Source organism: Chiroxiphia lanceolata, chromosome 2 (assembly GCF_009829145.1).
Source record: "Chiroxiphia lanceolata isolate bChiLan1 chromosome 2, bChiLan1.pri, whole genome shotgun sequence".
Lineage (NCBI taxonomy): Eukaryota > Metazoa > Chordata > Aves > Passeriformes > Pipridae > Chiroxiphia > Chiroxiphia lanceolata.
The window spans coordinates 71,480,022-71,501,187 of NC_045638.1; the positions used below are offsets into that span (position 1 = coordinate 71,480,022).

Consider the following 21,166-nt stretch of genomic DNA (forward strand, 5'->3'; position numbering starts at 1 on the left):
ACCAACACCCATGCTGTTTAACTGGACTACTTATTTTTAAATTAATGAGTGACTACTTATCAAAGTGACTGGAACAAGTCAGAATACAACTTGGTTGTATAACATGCCCTGTAGATTTTCCCTAAATTTCTTCATAGAATCACCTATAATTCATCTGATAGTGAGAGCAAAATAACCCTCCTATGGCACAAGGGGGCTGCATGTCTCCAGTAGCACCTACAGCCCCAACTTGAACTGCTTTAGAGATAGCAAAGAAGTGCACTGACGAGAAAAGCTCTCATGCACATGGCATTTGCCTTTCACCTTTTCCACAGATTTAAAACCCGGGTTGTTTCACGAAACTTAATTTTATAATTTCATACCAAAGGAAAACAGACTGTCCAGCAATTTTTGACTTTCACTAAAAAACATAGACATTGATCTTCCATATTTATGGATACATACTAGGATTTGTACCGCTGATTTATTTTTTTGCATTGTGCTGAAGTGCAATACCTGCACATGTCCATTTTTTTGTTCACTGCTACTGGGAGTCCTTCTATCTGGCTATGTTGCATCTCATGTTGCACCTGTTATAGAGAGGAGATTATCTTCACCGAGCAGATGACCAACCACCTGTGTCACTCCTAAACAGCCTCTGCTCAGCATCTTGGTGTCTCCCAGAGTGGTGGCTTGCTCAGGAAGAGGTGGCCTGCAACAGCTCCTCTCCATTACACATGACTACAGGACCACTGAGGACAGGACTATCTCACACCACCTTTCCCCTTTCTGAGAAAGAAAGCCCATACATGTCTACAGTTTGTCTCCCTTCTGAAGCAGTACAGCTCAGCCTGCTCTTCTGGAGTATCTGGGGTTCTTACCAAAACTGTCTCCACATTTGCCATCGTGACCCAGTTCTGGGCAGAGGAGGTGTCTATTGCTGCACATGCAAGGGCAATAGCAAGGGCAGGCAGTGCCATGATCTCCTGTTACTGAACATCCTACTCTGTGACCCCCAAACAGGCCAGCACTTACTTATATCCTTGGCAGTGTTCTCCAGCAAAACCATCAGGGATTTGTATTCACTTCAGCTGTATAAACATGGTGTAAATGGAAGCAGAACTCTTCATCTCCAGCACTGAACCTTTCTTTCCTTCCCATGTCACCGCCACTTGAAAAAACACTCACGAAAATGAGCAAACCCACCCTGCCAGATTGAAGCAGGACTTTCAAATGAGAAATGGATATTGAACGAAGAGCTTCAGATATGCCCTGCCTGAAGAATGTACCAACCAACCAAAAGTGGCTACAATTCCTCTTTGAGAACTATGGAGATCAGAGGATGGAGGAAGGCAGACATCAGGGAATAACTGCAAATGCTATTCTGCCATTCCTGCAGTATATGTTGGCCATGGGGACAATAAAGCTCACCATGAAATGAAAATCAAACAAATAATTTCGGAGGGGCATATCAGGGAGCACAAGTTTCAGAAAAGGGCTTTGCTCAGCTTTTCTGAAGTGGGTTGTCTTAGGCAAGGTGGAGACGAAGCACAGGAAGGATCTGCAGTTCTGCCCATCTCACAGGGGTTTGGCCTGAGCCTTCCTTTGCCAGCCGAGTCACCCTCTGTCCACTTGGCACAAGTGTTTACTGTATGTACCCAGTAACTGGGCTTCCACATGAAGGGAAAGCTATGAAGTCCCCCCTATTCATAACTCCAGTCATTTGTGGTTCCAACACCTTTCAGTACCCAGGGTGTCCCCTGCCCCAGTGGTCCTCCTCTCCATTTGCCCTGGGGTAGATGAACCCTACATCATACTCATTCTGGGGAGATTCAAGCCCAAAAGAACTCAGCCTGTTGACTGAAGCCAGAACAAAAGCCCATCTTCTCTCTCAGGAGTTGCAATATCTGTACACTCTCCCTGTCTCCCCTGTCTAGATCAGAAACCAAAAGGAAAAGTGATGTATGTAGATACACAGAGAATACACAGATCACATGGGATGCATTGCTCTTCCTGTCTCCACTGGGAAGAGACCTTAGAGATATTAATAAGCAAGTTTGGAGCTTGGTGTCCTTCAGTTTGTATCTGAACTGCAAACCATGCAAATGTTCATAATTAAGTGATGCATTCCTAGTCACCATGCACTGCAACAGTCTCAAGTTTCCACTTTTCATCATTATGCTTTGTCCTTGGCAGTGGTGATGTTTGAGAATGGAAGCTATGGATTTATGAAGAACAATTTCTCCAGTAAAGATGATGCACGAGTAGCTCCAGTATGTGTGGTGATGGTCCCATCTCCACAGCAAAGAGGTAAAATCACAGTTCCCTGCAAAGCCACAAAACCCCTGGCCAGTAGGCTTCAGAAGACACTTCATCACATGCATGCAGGTTCTCCAGGATCACGTCACAAATAATAATAATAACTGATTTTGTGTAAAGTGAGAAAATCACTTAATTTTTACTTTTCTTGTACTACTTACCAACTTCATCCCTGATCTTTGCAAGCTCGACTCCTAACTCCTTTATTTTCACAAGGGCATTTTCATTCTGTTTAAGGAAAAAGAGAGAGAAGTATGTATAGTCCCCAGGTTTATCCCAGATAAGCACTTTCACATGTTCATTTAGTAAAGCAGATTAGATTGATTCCTCAGATTTGTTTTAGGGGAGGGGAGTGGGATTATAATTAATTCATTCAGTTTTTAAATCAAGCTTAGGAACCATGACTCACTGGTTAGAAATACCCTGTACGTCTGTGAATACATGTACACACACTCACGTGAACATGACAGCATAAAATACTCTATTTACTCCTATGTGTCTAAAAAGACATTTTTTTTTTATATCATATTTTGGTCAACCTGTGTACCATTTATGGCTGGACTGCATGTACAATATTGATTTATTAATTCTGTTAAAATACTTTAATCTATTTATGTCTGCATTTAACACCTCCAAACATAATAATATGCTCACACAGTCAAATTTGCAGAGCAGATAAGTGTACTCACACCATTCTAGACATGGTGAGCATACCCATACAGACACCACTAATAACCTGATGTTCATGACTATTTCCATGTTTATTCCTGTGATTTCATTACCTGTGAAGAACAAGAGCTCCTTTCCTTGACTAGTCTCAAAAGAAATCCAAATACTTAAGGAAGTAAAGTGCATGAATTAGCTAAAGGAAAATAAAAATATATTTACATTAGCAATGTTAAGGTGTTATTAATAAAATGAAATGACTTTGACAGAAGATATCTGATGAGTGCTGTACAAGCTGACAAAGAAAATTCTTAGGAAAACTCCACTGGAGTTTGATTTTCTACAATAAATCCCAGCATAATGGTTCAATCATACGGGCACTTTAAATTGAGATGTATCCTGAATCATATTAGGAAGAAGATAAAAGAAGGTATCCTGGGAAGTTCACTATTAGGAAAACTAGATCAGACTACTAAATATGTTCCAGGTTAGAAAAGATCAAGAATCCTAAAAGGACACTACAGAAAAGTTATATTCAAAAGAAAGGGCAGTGCAGTAGTAAATTGAATTACAAGGAGTCCTAGAAACAAAATCTTTCAGTAATAAACAAGCAAGGCTAACAAAAATCTAGGACACAAAAAGGATTAGTTTGGCAGCAGGATACATAGCAGATAGGATAGCAAATTAGTTCTATATTACAAAAATGAAAGTGGAAAAAATATTTCAGATCTTAATCTTTCTGTTTATTTTTCCTGTATCTAATTTTTAACTCCGTTAAGAGAACTAACACAGCTTTATTTCTGGTACTACCAGAATAATGGAATGTGGAATTTATATTAATCCTTCACTACTGCCGTTTTGGGAGGATTTCCACCAGATCCAAGGGACACACTTTCCAGAAAGTTTGCTGTAAACAGAGTGAGAAACTGAGCTGATTTGAGAGCCTTGAGAGCCTGAGGAGACCCAGATGATGTGGGCATCTTTCTTACTCAGTTATGGGAAGATACCAGGAGTGCAAGGCCTGGTTCCTCCAGTCAGCTCCATACCCTGCTGAGTAATGCACATGGGGCTGTGTGCCAGGACTGCAGAGTGTCCAGTCCCGACCAACTGCATTAGGCTCAGAATAAAATGATGTGCATTTTTTTTTTTTTTTTTTTTTTTTTTCCTAATTAGTAAAAAAGTTATGAAAAAAAAAATTAAAAGGTCCAGATAAATACAGCCTGGTATGTTAAAAAGCCAGAACCCTTCACACATATTCCCAAATCAGCAGCCTTTAGAGATAAGGTTTCCCCTTTTGGAGAATACCACTGCATCTGCCCACACTGTCTGTTTAACTCACTGGGGTAATTTTAAGAAGTGTTCTTGACAGATTGCCAGGACTTGATGCCCTTGAAGATGTCTGCACAGGGATATACTGGGTACAGGACTTGCAGATGGGGAGCACGCACTCAAATTACCAGGTTCCCACTATTTGAAACAAAAGCCACTTAAGCAAGAAAGCTCTGCACAAACCATTGCCAGAACCTACAGATAAGCAGAATTCAGTGGCATTGTTACCATTCTATTTGCATGAAGAAAATTAAAAGCAATTAAAAACCCCACATCCTAGGGGAAAAAAAGGGTTTTAGAATTTTGATCCCCCATTAGAAATATTACATTATGTTTTATCTTAGGTAAGGTTTGCCCTACCCTTGAGGACACTTGGTGGTGGGACCCTCGGTGGTGGGACCCTCTCCAAAAATGTAGAGAATTGCCATGGTGCCAGCTTAAAAATGCTATCCCATAACTTAAGGTCCAGCACGGACACCAATCTACCAGGACAGTGGGCCTCACGTCTGCCTCCCACTGTCCTGGGGCCATGGTTTCCAGAGCAGCCCCTGGGGCTGTCTCAAGCAGCTGATATTGACATAGCTCAGGTGCCTTTGCTGTCATTACACTGCCTTGCCAATACTTTTTGCATTGTATTTTATATTGGTTAGAGTGTCCTGTTTGCTCTTTGGGACTTCATATTTATGTATTTATGTACATAACCTCCTGGGAGGTTATACGTGCAAAGGTTGGCCTCAGTGCCAAGGCCTCAAGTAGTTCCTCTTTCTCAGAGCGTTCTTCTTGAGAGCAACAGTACATGAGTCCTTTATCTTCCTCTTCTGCAAGAGAAGCAAGGTGCAGTTTTGGCTAATCATTGTATCAGCCTCCTGGGTTCCTGGATGCACAGTGAATTTACAAAAATCTCTGACATCTGCTGTTACAGCAACCTGCTTTGTCAGTGTAACATGATAGGTTTGAACTGCATGCGTTCCTGCAGCAGTCTAAACACGACAGTAATGCAAAACGAAAAAGTCCCTACTTGTTATCATCAGGCTCTGCAGATAACCAGCACTTCACTGTCAGTGCAACCAGGGAACTGGGAATGCCAGTGCCAAGGAAATCAAACATTACAGTAGAGCAAAACTGGATCAGACTTTGGAATGTAAAGCTATCAGAGATAGCTGAGATTCATATATATCCAATGTCAAAACAACAAAGCAATTTGAAAATTCACAAGCACACAAGGAAAACTTTCCTGAAACAAATGTATAAGAAACCAAATTAACAGGACATCCCATTGGGTTTATCAGTCTTCATTACTATTTATCGCAACAAAACATTTGAAAGAGAAGACAAGGTAAGCAGGTGCCCTCCCAATAGTTTTGTGTCTGACAGGCTCAACATACCAAAGGAGGTTTGTAGAGGTCCTGTACTAGGCCACCAGTTGGAGTTGAGCTACTGAGAGTTAGCAGCTAAGGGTCAAATCCAACTTAGGTTTAAAAAGGTTCAGCGACCATACTAGCAACACAGCTGTTTCCAGTAGGTGAAAAGGTCAGAGACACTGTAAGGAGATTGTGCAAATATCCAGCATTTTAGTGCTGCAGTTAAATGGACAGGGAGAAAAAAAAAATCCCTTTGATGTGATCTGGAATTAATTTTTTTCTGGCCAAATTGTGTAACCAAAACAGTGGGTTTTATACGAATTAAAATGTTGCACTTATTTTCATGTACTTTTAATGAATGATGAGTTTCAGTACTTCTTGGAAAAATGATGACGAAGGTCTTCTGTTACTCCATCTCAAGAAATTACTCTGATGCTGAAGTAATTTTCATAAAATAAAATTACACTCATGACAGAGATGAAGAAAACCTTCTTCTTCATTCCAGAACTCTCCAATATAATGGTTGAGTCTTGCGTCTGGAATGTGCCTCATCTCCTCAGACAGAAAGAAAAATAGAATAGAATAGGTAGAATGACATGTTTGCTCTGTATTTAAACTACTGTCTGTTGAACAGAAGACGCAGTAGCAACTCTTTTTCATATGATCAGCCTTATAACACAGACTTCCCAATATTTCTCCCGTGAAAGGCTTGACGTCAGACTGCATTTCAGTAAGTGAAACAGACACTGAAAATGGCACTTGTGTATTCTCTGTTCAACTCAAAACACCCTGAGGGTAGACTGAGGCATGACTTATATTGGTGAAATTTCCAAGCAGCTCCAGAAAACCTGGCATGTAGTCAGGCAGGTAGCCAGACATAGGAAGGAAACATGAATTAATCCAATTAAATAACACTGGCCAAAAGTTAACAGTGTATTAAGAAAATAAATCAGCAGAATTTAGATATAACTGCATGTGAGGACCTAGAAAAATAACTTGGAAAAAATATGAGTCTGAGGATGGGTAAGATGCTGGTGTTGTCCAAACAGACTAAGAAGAGAAGTAGTGATTAAGGCTTGGGGGCAGAGGCTGGATATCTGAAGATGTCTCTGCTCTAGATGATCTTCAAAGGTCTCTGCTTCAGTTGCACAGTTTCAGCTGACAGGCAAGATATCCTTGAGGAGACATCATCAGGGAGACAGGTCAAGATTTTACTTTGGACCAGGAATAATTGTGGAGTGGGGAGATTTGCCTTAGAGTCTCCTCTGAGAACTACAAACTACCTGAGAGATACTAATTAATTAGAAATGCTAATTAATTAAACCTCCAGGTGTTTTTTAAAAATAGGTAAGTAATAGTAGATCCATTGCAGAAATGGAAATGGGTCAGATGAGGCAAGGAACATAAGAAAATTGCCCAGACCCACACAGGAAGTCAACCGCAACTGGGAAGTAAACCTAGGAAGTTAACTTCCCAAATTTACGTGTGTCTCCACCCTGCCAACTTTCATGTTTGCACATATTCTAAGGTCTAAATGTATGTACAATGTCTTCACAAACACTTCTCAGTTCTCTGCAATACCTCCTAAAAAATGCACTGCACAGAGATGCTCTATGGCACTTGTTATTAAAACTGTTCCTCCAGAACAGCTTTTCCGTATCCGAAGCTTTCAAAATATTAAAAAAAATGCTGACCTGCAAATGGTGCTTAGTCACTGTTGCTTTATTTAGATTTCCCTGTGGCAAGGTCTTATATAAAAAATTGGAAAGAGAATCATATACATTGAGAATTCTCTTGTACCAATAAATATTTCAGATGATACCTGTAAAAGTAATAACTGAATCCCACTGCAGTTGATGCTCAAAATTATCTATAGTCTTCCTTCAAAAAAGAAGTGCTTTAACATTGCTGCTTAATCATGTTGTCAGGTAATCCTCCCTCATAACATTCTTTACGTTTAGGTTAAAGTTCACAAGCACCTAGATATCCCCCAGTGACCGCTATATTTGACAAGTTTTATATTAACCCACACATTTTTTCTTAACCTAGTTATTAGCACTTCTCAAGCTATATTTGAACATATTATTAGTAAATGGGAGACACTACCAGTTTTTCATTTCATGTAGTAGATGAATATTTTAAAAAGCCAAACTCTAACAGAATATACTTCACAAATACCTGTTGCTGCCAAGATATTTTCTATCAAGCATATTAATTGCATATATTCATTCTCTCATTCTTCTGTATGTACTTGAAATCCAGGCAAATTCCCAGAAGAGCAGTGGGAAAAGCTATGTGTTCGAAATGTCCCACAACTTCTCTTGCACATGTTATTTTCCTGCTGTCTGTAGCTACATAGTTACCTCTGCTCTGGCATTTGTTACATGACCCATTTTGATGCCTGGGTATTTGATTTAGATTCACCCGGACATAAGAAAAAAAAAAGGTAGTTTTGTCTTGTTTCACTTCTCCTAGATTGGAGGATCAATATTCTGTCAGAGAGGAGGATTGTTGGAGAGGTAAAACCTTAGGACAGCTATAGGCTGAATAGTATATCTTCAAACTTTAAAACTCTGTGCAAGTTTCCTTTATAACTTGTACTCCGCATGGCTATTAAAAATGTATGAAAAGCAGAGCAAGATATCAAGCCGACTGTTGCTACAGAAGATGCCAAAGGTCCCTCCTTGCTTCATAAGCATCCAACCCTTACATTTACACTGCAGGATAAACTTATGTAAGGCACTGCAGTGCATGAGAAAGCGACAGTTAGACCTGTCCCTGGTGAAGGGGAGATCACCACGCTGTAAACAAGCCAAGCATCGGTCCCCTCTCCGCCACCCTGGATGCGCACATGCCACCGACGCCAGCGAGAAGCAGCCAGCACAGGCTCTATCACGTCTACTTTTCTTCCCTTTCACGAAAGGATAAAAAGAGGCAAAAGTACCGTCTCGTCCTCGCACCGAACGGGGGGGAAACATGTGGAGCAGCATTTGCCCATCCTGGCAGGACCGCCACCCGCCGGACTGCCACCCGCCGGACTGCCGCCAGCCTGACACGGAGCCAGAGGATGAGCCCCGGGCAGTGACACTGGCAGGAAGGGATGTCGCGTCCCCGCACGCCGAGGCTGGCCAAGGGGACTTGTCGACCTGAAGCGTCCCGGGGCGCCGGGGGATGCCGGGGCCGGGGGCGAGGAGCCGGGAGCGGGGCAGGGACGGTGTCGCCGAGCCGGCGGCTGCTGCGGCCCGGCGGGTGTGGAGTAGCGGAGCCGGCGGCGCCTTCGCCCCCCGCGGATCGCTGTCCGCTCCCCGCCCCGCCGGAGCACCGCTGCTCGCCCGCTGGCTCGGGCCTCTCCCGAAAGAGAGCGGTCGGTTGCTTCGGCTGGCAAAGGCTTGCCCAGAGCAGGGCACGTCCAGCAGCGCCATCGCAGGGACGTGTCGGGGTGGGGGACGGCAAGGGACGGGGTTTGAAACTTCGCAGCGACATCCCCAAACGTGCTGAAATCCCAGAGTGAGCCTGGGCTCTCAGCCAGGGAGGTTCTGGTTTCTCATCTTCCTGCTGCATTCACAGCCACTGATCACCGTAGTCCCCGTCTTCCGTGTCCGCTCGGATGGTGCCTTTAACGCGAACGTCCCCCGGCTACTCTCCGCACCGCTCCCTAATCCACTGCGTGGCGCGAGCCGGGCAGCGGGGCTGCGGTGCCTGCGGACGGCGGCTCTGCCGCACTGGATCCCGTCCCGGCCGCCCTGCGGGCTCTGCGGCTGAGCACAGCTGCCCGCGGTGCTGCGCGGCCCCGCGGCGCGGGGGCTGCTGCCAGCGGGGCGGGACAGGGGACGGGGCCCCGCTTCCAGTGGTCTGCTCTCCCCGAGTGGGTCCACTGGTTCGTCCGCGGGCCGTGAGGGATGTCCCCCCGAGCGTTCCCCAGCCTCCCGAGACGGTCTGATCTCCCCGAAAGGACTACCACTGAAGTCGTTTATTTAAATCTCGAAGAAGATCGACCTTTCTGGACCTCAGTGACTCCTTGTGATTGGAAAAACACAGACCTCTGCGACGTACCTAGAGACTTTTGTAATCCTCGAGGGCTGGGGTAATTTTCTGGCCATGTATATGTGTATATAAACCACATAATTTAACATAACCCTAACCTGCATATATACACATAGTGGTGCATATGTCTGATCTGTGTCCATGTGCCCAATGGGTACATATTTTCTTGTCCAGACACAGGGCATGGAGATGCAGCAGCCTCACCTTTCCTGGGCTCTTACCCCTGGCATGAAATATTTTCCTCTAAAAACTCACATTAAAGATAATACCGGAAAAAGGCAAAACAGTTCAATGACTTGCACTCAAGGTGTTCATGCTGCAAATGCCTATTTAAACCAGAAACCCATTATTTTCCTGAAGGCCAAACCACTATCAAACATACAGAAAAACTGCATTATCCTTAAAGCTGAAACAGCTCTGTCTTCTGATAGGAAAGATGCTCAGATCTGTGCCTTTCTGAACAGGAGGGGTTTTTTTAATTGTATGTCCTACTGTAACAGGTGATGCACAAAATGATTTTGAAAATAGTAGGAATCAACAAGAATTAGCAGCAAAACTGCTAAATTACATTTAAATGCTCAGGTAACTGTCTAGTTCATGCCAATATCTTATTCTCTACCCTTCCTCAGCCCTGCAAGGGATTCAAGTGGAGTTTCGGAATATCACAGTCAAGTAACTAAAAACAAACAAACCCAACAATAACGACATAGAAACCCCAACAAACAAACAAACAAAAATCAAACACCAGACCAAAACAAATTAAAAATCCCACTCAACGTGCATGTGTTTTGTGTTCAGATCTACCTTTTCTTTACAGCATATGAAATTAATTTGGTGGCTACTGAACAGCTACAGAATGAAGGTAAAAAGACTTCCTTGTATGGTGAAATCTTTTTATCCTCACTGTAGAAGCTTCTTTTTTGCCACACAACCTGAAGTCTGTGATTTGGATCTTTTACAGTCCAAATCCTGACTGGAAACTTTTTAACTGCCATAGACAAAATAAAATATTCCCATTTAGAGACAAATTACCATAGCCATTTCTCTGAGCTGGCCATTAGAACTATAGTACTTAGACAAACATGTCTGACTATCAGGCAGGGAAAATAAAACCTTGTTAATTATTCCTTTCGTCATACTTTTAAATTGAAGTACACATCTTTTTCAATCACTTCACTAATAATGGGAGATTTGCTGTTTGCATGTGATGATAAGTCTAAAATAGAGTTTAGCTAGCAAGGTCTATGCACCACTTTAGTACCACTTAAGCACTAAACTGGAAAATAAAATATTTAAGTGAAACTTAAATTAAGCAGAAGTCATGGCTTGTCCTTCTGGCTAGGGTGCACTGAGGCCCCAGAAGCCAATTTGGGATTGATAAGGAATAAGAGTGATGGGTGAATTCCTGGGCTCTTTGGTCAGCTTAGATCCTTTTGGAGAAAGTGAACCCAAACTCATTCAGTTTAAATTAAGCCTCATCTTGCAGGTCAAGGTGTGTAGCACTAAGGTGAGAAAAGACTCAAGCCTAGAAAGCAAATGGAAAATGGAACTATTTTAAAGAGCAGTTCCTCAGTCAAATGCATAAACAAGGATGATGAAGAAAGAATTCAGGAAGGATCTCTGTGGTGGGAGCATGATTACAGATTGGAGGTAGGTCACTATGTGGAGGACTTTGAACACACCCTTGCAGGCATCAATGTCCAGGGGATTAAGGATATAGAAATGGAAATGAACATAGCTGAGAGAGGAGCAAAACTCAGCAAAACAGGCACGTCAGGGAGAGGACAATTCCTATACCTAAACTCTATGAGAACTGGTACCTTAAAAAACAGGTTCAAACCATGCTTATTAACTTATCAACTCTTAATTTTAAAATGCTAGAGTCATCTGCCTGATTTCAGTAGCATGTGGCACTTGGAAAAAATACTGAGAGGAATAATACATTAAAAAAACCTGTCAAACATAACAAAGCACCAAAGACAGACAGATCCCACTCCAGTTCAGACTGATGCTTTTGTACACCAAAAGAATTTATATTTTTAGATGAGGGTAATATGCAATTCCCACCTACTGGGGACCTAGTGACTTCAGATATGCTGCCAAACATAATATTGCTCATTAGGCTGGGAAAGATGGGGACTTGCTGAAGAAGTATTAAGCAGGGAGGGCAAGGAGTTGCAGTAAATGGAACTATTGGACTGAGTGGAGATAATTAATGGAGCTGTTCAAAGATCAATCCTTGGAGCAAGTTATGTTATTCACTTATGACCCTGGTCAAAAATTAGTGAGGGCTAATGAGATGCTGGGATGCACTGTCTGTCAAGGGAGAGTCAAAATGCAATGCTTGTCAAGGATGATATGTAGGGCTATAGTAGTGGTCATGGGAAGAAATACAGAATACTGAGAAGTTCAAGGTCCCGGTCACAGGGACAAATAATAGGAAATTCAAGTAGAAGATGGAAACTCAACAGCTGTAAATAACAGCAAAAAAAAAAAAAAGAATGTTGCTTATCCAGTCATAGGATGACTAAGAACTATGTCTATGGTACAGTTCTGAGCAGAGCAAGCACAATCTTAGGTTCTAGGAAGACTAACAGGGAAGTCTAAATGCCTTATGAAAAGCCATAGGGAGACCCCACCTGAAACCTCACACAGTTCTGGTCACCTGTGTTTTGGGGATAGCAGTTCTGATGCAGGGAATATGTAGCCTACACTACTGGAGAGATGCCATGTAAGTACACATCTGCCTAAGAAAACAGTAAAGTTGAAAAATGATAGCTTTCTATAAATACATCAGGGAGGAGAACCCTAGGAGAGGGAGAAGCACTTAAAGGTCAAAAAAAAATATTACATAAGAATAAAAGGGTGTAAATGTGGGTATACTTAAGTCACAAAACTTTCCTAAACAGACCTCTGGCAGGAACAGAGGAAAATATAATTACTTTTAAACTGAAATTTGATCATTTTAGGGAAGAAACTATAGGATTTGCTTGTTGGCAACAGGAAGAGACTGGATTTGATGACCTGGAATGAACTTTGCTAACCTTTCCTATCCATTCAATACTGCTTGTCTGTGCATTGTTGCCAGTATATTGCTACGCATTTTGCTGATGGTCCACATCCAAAATGTGAATGTGCCTCTGCCAAACTGGTTTGCATGCAACTCCGTCCCAGCAGATCTGACTCACATTGCCCCTCAAGGCAGAAAGAAGAGGTCTGTGGATAAGACAGAGACCAACAGGGGCTGAAGAAAATTGTGCTGTTAAGGTAAAAAACACCTTACATGGAAGTTGTAGCTTTTATTTCATTATTTGAACAGAAAATATAGATAAGTTCCATAAAGAAAGGTGTTCCTTGTTATGTATAGAATCAGCAACAAGTATAAGAAGTGTAAGTCTGTTAAAAGTGTTAAAAAGAGATTTTAAAACATAAAAATAGTTGCACACCACAAACGACTTAACAGGGTATGTTTTAAAATATTTATTGACTTCAGTGAAAACACAATGTAGTTAGTACCTCACAGGGTAAAAGCTCCTGGGTAATTACAGCCCGAAGAACACATCTACGTTTTCCTAAATGTCCCAGAGGATGCTTAATCTGTAAACAACCTATCCTAATGGTAAAGAGGCACCATGGGCAGCAATTTTTTCCTTTAGTGGCAGAATCAACACTACCCTCCATGAAACACATAATACACTTCCTATTTACTGTCCAAGCAATTTCAATATTTCACATCTATCTGAACTAAATTGGGAGAGGTAGGGATAAATTAGCCATATTTTATAATTTACTAAGGCCCCCAAATGGGGCACTTTATTCTCTTTAACTCCACAATGGTCTTTATGTATCAGTGGATACATCCTGCTATACAGAGAATAAACAATAAATCATTTCATCAGGGTTCTATATATATATTCTAACATATATAAGAAGACTGGGATTTCTAACTATTAATATCTGATATTTCCCTATTTTATGGAGGTTGGCTAACCTTCCTGGGAGTGACAGTGCTTTCCCTGGATCTTTGCAGTGCTGGCCCGCAAAGATTTGGAAAGTGTGAAGATGGAGATCTTTGGAGAATGAAAAATGGGACCGAAGTCTTGGGAAAGCTCTGGGACATAAAGGTAGTAACACTGTACTATGTATGTCACTGAGTAGGAGAATCCTCAAGTGAACTGCATATTATTCATCCTTTATGAAACACTGGAAATGCTTGCTGAGGGGCATAGCATGCGAAGTATGTCAAACAAATATTTAACTTAATTTGAATAGATAACAGTCTGAGGGCATGAGAGCAGAAGACAGCACAGGAAACATGAAGGGGTGCAAATACGTTTGCAAGAGGACTGCCAGTTCTAGGAATAAGTTATCAACAGTATCCAGTGCTTATGGAAATAAACTTAGGAGACTAGGAGAAAGTTGGAGACAGTGGTTACAAGTGAGGACCAAGAGGACTGAAGAAAACACCAGAGAGAGATAATGGGGAGAGAAGGCTGAGGTGGGGCATACCACAATTTCAAAAACTGCTTCACCTGATTCTGCAGATAGCATTTCAGAGGACAAAGAAATATGCTGTGGAGAAGGGAGACAAGAAACAGTAGACTACAGGAATGAGGAGATAAGGAGAGACGGGAAGGTCAGATTCTGATTATGTGGTGCATAACTGAGACTCTGCAACTTCTGTGACGTCTCGACTCTCAAGAGTGATGGATAAGTCAGGATATTGGCAACTGCCACCTCCTGGCATTCTCTGCAGTCAACAGTGAGAGGTGGCTGTGACACCAACATTAAGCACCTCCAAAGGATGGTGTGAGGAGAAGCCTGCTTGGCGGCATTCAGTGAGGGCCAGCATTTTGTCTAAGGCAGTGCCGAGGCAGGATAGAACAAAGCTATTCCAGTAATGCATTTTGAACAGGAGGCCCAGAGGATGATTAAGTGGTGTGCCATGAATTATCATTCATGACAAAGATGGGAGAGCAAGGTAGGCAGAAGAGACATCCAGCACTGCTTATGTGATTATCACAACCTATTTCTCTGCACATACTCTTTTCAAAACTGTTAGTTATAGTTTGTGTGACAGAATATGCAGGTGGAATTCCACAGAATTTTGATATCTACAAGACAGAAGTTAAGTACAGTGACAGAATTGCAGACAACCAGGGAGACTGAATTTATTTTTCAATAAACCAAGCATGGGCCAAAGACTGCAATGCATTTATTATCAGTATTGTTAATTCTTCAATTCTGCATACAGTGTAATTTGAAAACAGTCTCAACTAGTCCTAAATTCTCTTTCCAATTTCACTTATTGAAATTGGTAGTCACATTATATTTCCGCGAGTGCTTGAAACCAATGAAGATGACTGTTGCTGTCAAAGGAAGTGATTTCATCTTCCCCTCTCCTGGTCACTTTTTTTGTCTCAGTTTCCTTCCTTATGGACACACGTGTTTGTGCAGTGAATTAGATTGGGATTAAACCTAAAGGAGTGAGAAAGTGGTGAATTTGAGGAGAGTCAACCTTGCTAGCGCAGGATCAGCTTCCCCAGGACAAGGAATGGAGTCCACACTGCTCTCAGCTGTGAGGAAAGTCCTATCACAAGCCCCCGAACCCTAATCTCGTCAGACTGAAAATCACAGAAATATGAAAAGAAAATACATTCACTAGTACATTTCATCTTCCTTGTTGGAGGTGCATTGCAAGTTTTCTCTGATGCAGCTCTGTTGTCTGTAGCACAATTCTCCACATTGCACTTTAGACATATACATGTAGAACATCGTCTTCCAGGTTGAAGCTGTTATTTTTGTTCTTACCTAACTTAAAAAAATGATTCCAAAATCTAACACAGTGATTTTGAGATTTCTGAAGACAGGAGCAGTCAGTCATGAGTTTCAGCTAGATGATTTGGTTAGAGCTGAAAGTCATGCCAGATGTCCCCTGAATGGCAATTTCCCTTGGATTTACAGTAAGGTTTCATATTTTGCATATTACACAGTATCATGAGGTTTTAATGATCCTCAGGCAACTGATATGGAAGCAAACATTTTTTTATATAGTTTTTCAATTATACAATTATGCCATTGCATAATTAGATGAATAGAATATTTACTCTAGAATTTAACAATTTAACATGGACTATACGTTCTCTGTTTCTCAAGCAAGAGAGCCCAGCCAGCTGACTAATTTTTTAATTCAGTTCTCATATACAAGGAATGTGAGGAACTAAACAGAATTCCTTCAGACTTTTGTTATTTCTGCTAGTGTAGCCTTACATTTATTTTAATGTCAGTAGCTTGTAAGGCCATGGATTAAAATGCACGAGAGAACAATACTTTATTAGTATGTTTCCTAGCTCTTCTTGTCTGGAACAGTACAGAGGAAGCATTTGCAGAGAATTCCAAGTGAACTAATTCTTGCTGACAAGGAATTCATGTCTTCTCATATGAAATATCCTTTATACACCAAGATCACAAGAAAAAAATGCATGTTTTCACTGAACTCCTCACCTGCCCTCTACCCAAGAATATATCCCCTGCAAGGCTGATTCTAAATTCCAAACCTCTCAGTAGCTGGAAGCAGATGGCCATTCTCTTAAATCAACTTTGCAGAGAAATGTTCCCTTCTTCTCCCAACAAACAGGGAATCTCCCCTCTTCCACTCCTGAGTTGTTCTGGACCAAAGCCAATGACAACTCCAAGCTGCTGTATTTTAAGGCCAAGAAGAGCAAAGGACAAGTGCTGACATCCTGCAACAGTAATGTCAGTGACAAAAAATTCCAGCAGCTTTACATGAACCAAGTTCCTCCTATAAGGAAGATTCTCAGTGCTCTGCTAAGAGGAACAGTACTTATTAATATTAATAAGAATCCAATCTATCAGCTGTGGCCTTGGGATGTTTTCATACAAAGAAAACCTAACTCAGATGATTTTTAGAACTTATTTTTAAAATGCATCATTTATATTAATTCCTCTGTAGTTAGAGCTGGTTTCAAGAAGGAACCATAATAAATAGTTCTCAAATCACCTTCTGAAATTATAATGTGCGAGAAGTGATTGCAGGAAGCAGCATTTGAATCTGATCTCAGGGGTGAGAGCAAGGCCAAGGAATTCCAGGAGTATTGCAGCTGAAACTTAGAGTTCACTTCTGGAACCAGACAGCTCAGACCTGAAAGGGAGGTTAAGCGAGAGACAGACTGTGCTTTGGTATCTGATTCAAAAGCACAGCAACATGTTTTTGGATGTCTGTGAGGACACAGAAGGAGTATCTAGTAGATATACTTTCCACTTGAAAGAATAGTAAAAATGTCAAAGTCCTTGGAACATAATAATTACCATTTATATATATCTTTCAGTCATGGTCCATCTAATCTAGATCCTGCATCGAGACGTGATTATTGCCAGAAACTTCAGAAGATGCAAGTAACTCTGCATTAGAGAGTGTGATGAAAAGCTGTTCTGCATGGAAAACTCATTTTAACATCTATCTGAAAAGGCTTCTAACCTCAAAATAGGTATCTCCCCTCTAACACCCATTGTATCATAAAATATTTTATGTCCAGATATTCTTGCTGCCAACAGACCTTTGTAGAATTTAAGGACAAAGGACAAAGGGGTGGTTCAATCAAATAACATGATTTTTGTATCATGGGACATGACATTTTACACAGTTACTGTTCTATAACTATATTTGATGAAAGCATCCCCTCTACAAAGGCATCCATTGGCAAACTGCAGACATGAAGGTCTGGAGCTGCTTTCTCTTCTCCCAATGGTTTGTTCTAATAACTGATCATCTCTACTCCTAAAGGTCTGTGTTTCTTTCATGTGTTGAAGCAGTTTCTGCTAAACTTTCCCCTGCTAGAGGAAAGAGCTTTCTGGTACACAGAAAACACTTGTTATGGGGACTGTTCTGCTCTGGACTCAAGCCACTTTGTCCTTTTTTACAAAGAAAATCAGCTGTGCTCTGCTATTTATCACAGCAAAGGATTTTTCCAGATCTCACAGTTGCTTGTTGCTCTCCTCTGTTTCCTCCCTATTTTTTCATTGTTCCTAAAGTGTGAGCACCAGTGCTAAACGTCATATATTCCGTATCAGTCTCCCCAGTGCTGAATGTGCAGATGTTATCAACCCCTTACTTCTACTTGCTATGTCTCTGCTTACTCACCCCAAGATCTTGACAGTTTTTCATAACACATGTTCACAACAGGAGCTCACATTGATTTGTGCTGACAGCAGAAACTCTAATTACTTCTGGAGTTGCTCCCTTACAGCTGACGTCCAGAACATGGTTCTGTAGGTATGACCTGTATTCTGCATTTACATTTATTCATTAACATCTGGTTGCATTTCAACACATTTTGTTTGAACGGGCTCAGCTCCCTTGATCCAAATCACTCCATATTACTGACAGGTCCAAACACTCTCTCTGAGCCAGGCTCTCTGTGTGATTAGTATCAGCCAGAATTGTGGGGGTGAAGGGAAGAAGTCTTGGGCTTTGCTTTGCACAGAGGGAAGTCAGGATTGTACTGAAAGACAGCTTTAGGCAGAGCTGGCTTTAGCCTGGCTTTGCTGCATCCATCACTCCTCAAAACTGAAGCAGTGGGAATATGAGCACATTGGTTTTATATGCTCAAAGTGTAAGCAGATTGCAGTCCGCTAATCAAATATGTGGGTCTCTAGCTGCTAAAATCTGTAACCACAATCCACATGGACTGCAAAGGGGATATGAAATTGTACCTGAAGAACTGAAGATCAAATAAGAAATCCAATTATAAAGAAAGTGATGCTTTTCTGTCAGAATGTCTATATGAGAGGTTTTTGCAGATGTGGCACACAGTCTTGAAATGCTTAAGGTAAGAATAGTAATCATAGTCTACCTGTATTTTCAAGCCTTGCTTTGCACTGGAACAACCTCACATTTGCAAGGAATTTTCATCAACAGGGAAAGTTCCACTACAACGCCACAAAATCCCTCTCGCGCATCAGGTCAGAATGCATCTGCTGATGGATCTACATAAGAAGACTTACAATATTTACACTCTCACCCCCTGGGATTGCAACAGTAATTTTGGAGAGACAGAGTTATATCAGCAGAGCATTGTAGTTTAGGAATATGCTGTGGTGAGAGAATACAGTAAATAACCTGGAGTCTTTCTACAAATGACATTTAAAAACACCTTTGGGGCAGGGGAAAGAAGACGGAACAATTTTTTTAAAATGCACCTAAAACTCAGTAACTTCTAGCATCTCATTTTAACTAAAGATAGGTGAAATTAAATTTTACACAAAACAGAAGATATTCCAACACTATGGGAAAGAAGTTCAAGCATTATGGTCAATTGTATGGTACCTACACAAATATATGGCATATATCCAAATGTTCCATGCTTATTTCTAAATTAATCCTTTTAATGCATTTAGCCATTGCTTTGAGTGTGTTATGCTCCTTTGTAATGTGTTTGTTTTTAAGAATATCAGTTAGCAAAAGGTGAAAGCAAAAAAAAAGATCAGGCCAAATATCTGGAAGCCTGTACCAAATAAGGAGGTGATCTCTGTTTCTTTACAGTCAGAGCAGAAAGAAATCCTGAAACCATTTTCTTTTGCAACATGGACCCTACTGGAAATGCAGATATATGGACAATATCCAGTCGCTCATGAACATTTTCCTTCTACTTTCCAGGACAGAATAACTCTGTAGGCACTTACACCTATCAAGCACATCTTTCCCTAACCTGCAAGTTATCTGCGAGTTGTTGTTGCCTCTCCAAAGGGCAGGGGGGGCTTTGCCTATCTGAAGACCTGCCTTGGTGCTTATCTCCTGCCTGGAGTTAAATGTGAGGCAGATTAAAGCAGATGCCTCAACATTACACTTCAGCTGGATTTGATGATCTTAATGGTCTTTTCCAACCTAAATGATTCTATGAATCCATTCAATCATCTGCTACATATATATATATGTCTATAAAGGTATCTTAGCTTTCCTCTACAAGAACTAGTGATTAGTTAGCTTAATGGACAAGATGTTGTGTTTATATTTGTGATAAGTGCACTAAATTGCAGTTTTACTTTGGCCTCTTTACTTTAGCAGTAGCATTCAGTATATACATGCTCCTTTTTTAGGTCTTTCCAAACAGAGTTCTCTACACTATATATACCAAGGTCACTTTTCTCAAGAAAAAAACAAGGAAGAAATGCAGCCTTTTTTCCTTCGCAGATGAAATCAGAGTGTGGCAATAAGAACAGCTGTGGAGCCTGTCTGCCTGGGAGGCAGCCATCAGCCCAGCGGTGCTGCTGAGGACATGTACTGCTGTTCATTTCTGCAACTGCCCAGAGACATGTGCTGCGCCACAGGAACACTGCCAAGGGCAGATGGGACGAACTTGTGTGGGATGTAAAATATTCATCACACCTGCTTGGTGCAAATGAACATGAACAGTGGGAATATCCCTGTCTGCAGAAGGGAAACTACTCGCTGGGCTCTCTTTTACAGCTCACAGAGCTACATACACACAACCATTTCTGTCTCTGCACCACCCAATGCATGTGGGACTCCTTGGCTGCCCTCACATTGCACTTAGGTGATGCAGTCAGGTCATCTCACTGTCTGGTCCTTCTCCCTTGGTACCTGTAACTGTGACCCTGTTGGTGATTCCAGACGCTGTGATCTCCAGCGCTATCCCTTATAGAGTCACTGAAAACACGTCTTCCCAGAGGATACATGAAAAGTAGACCAGACCATACATGTGTGCTTGTGTGCATGCAGATGTATGTACCCATGCACACAAACACATGACTATTTCCTCATATAAATCCCCTAATAAACTAAACATAGGGTAATCTCCTGACTCAGTCACTTTGACTCCCCACTTTTAATTGGGCTATTGCCTATTTAGGTGCTAAGCACTTCAGGACTGCAACATCATCTTTATGTCATCTGTAAAATGTCTAGCACTCTGTTGGGATAACTGCAGGATAACAAAAATTTTAATGTCTTGATTTCTAATGTGAACATTATATGGAGCTCAAAAAAGAGGAATACATTAAGTCAGCCAAGTAGTATCTGTTTTCAACACACCCAGTTCAATCCAGACATCCTTTTGTAACTTGTTCTGTGTAACTTGATTAAATAAAAGCTAATGTTAACTTAAACAGGTTATACTGCACTGACAATAAGAAGGTAGAGATTGATTTTTCAAGTGAAACTAGACTTTATGTTTTGTGATGGCTAAAACCATATTATTTCTACAATTAAAAACCTGGCACATCATTGGTTCGATGGACATTTAGAATTGACAGACCTTTGTTATAGATTGTTCCTCTTACTAGACTGTGGAAGAAGTAAAATAACTTGAAAAAACTTCAGTTCTATTGCATTGATCATTATTGTTAATATTATTATGATGCCTATAAACATCATTATTGGACATGCCACTTTGCCCTAAGGGAATGTATTTGTGGCAAAATGCAGACTC

The 21,166-nt window shown here is 41.3% G+C and overlaps 1 protein-coding gene across 6 annotated transcripts in view; it reads right to left on the minus strand.

Moving 5' to 3' along the window:
- MTUS2 (microtubule associated scaffold protein 2) overlaps positions 1 to 21,166 on the minus strand; it is a 253,012-nt gene that overhangs the window by 23,268 nt on the left and 208,578 nt on the right. For all 6 annotated transcript variants that reach the window (XM_032680343.1, XM_032680342.1, XM_032680341.1 and 3 more), the window contains one exon: positions 2,460 to 2,526. In XM_032680343.1, coding sequence (XP_032536234.1) covers positions 2,460 to 2,526 — 67 coding nt within the window. The remainder of the gene's footprint in view (positions 1 to 2,459; positions 2,527 to 21,166) is intronic.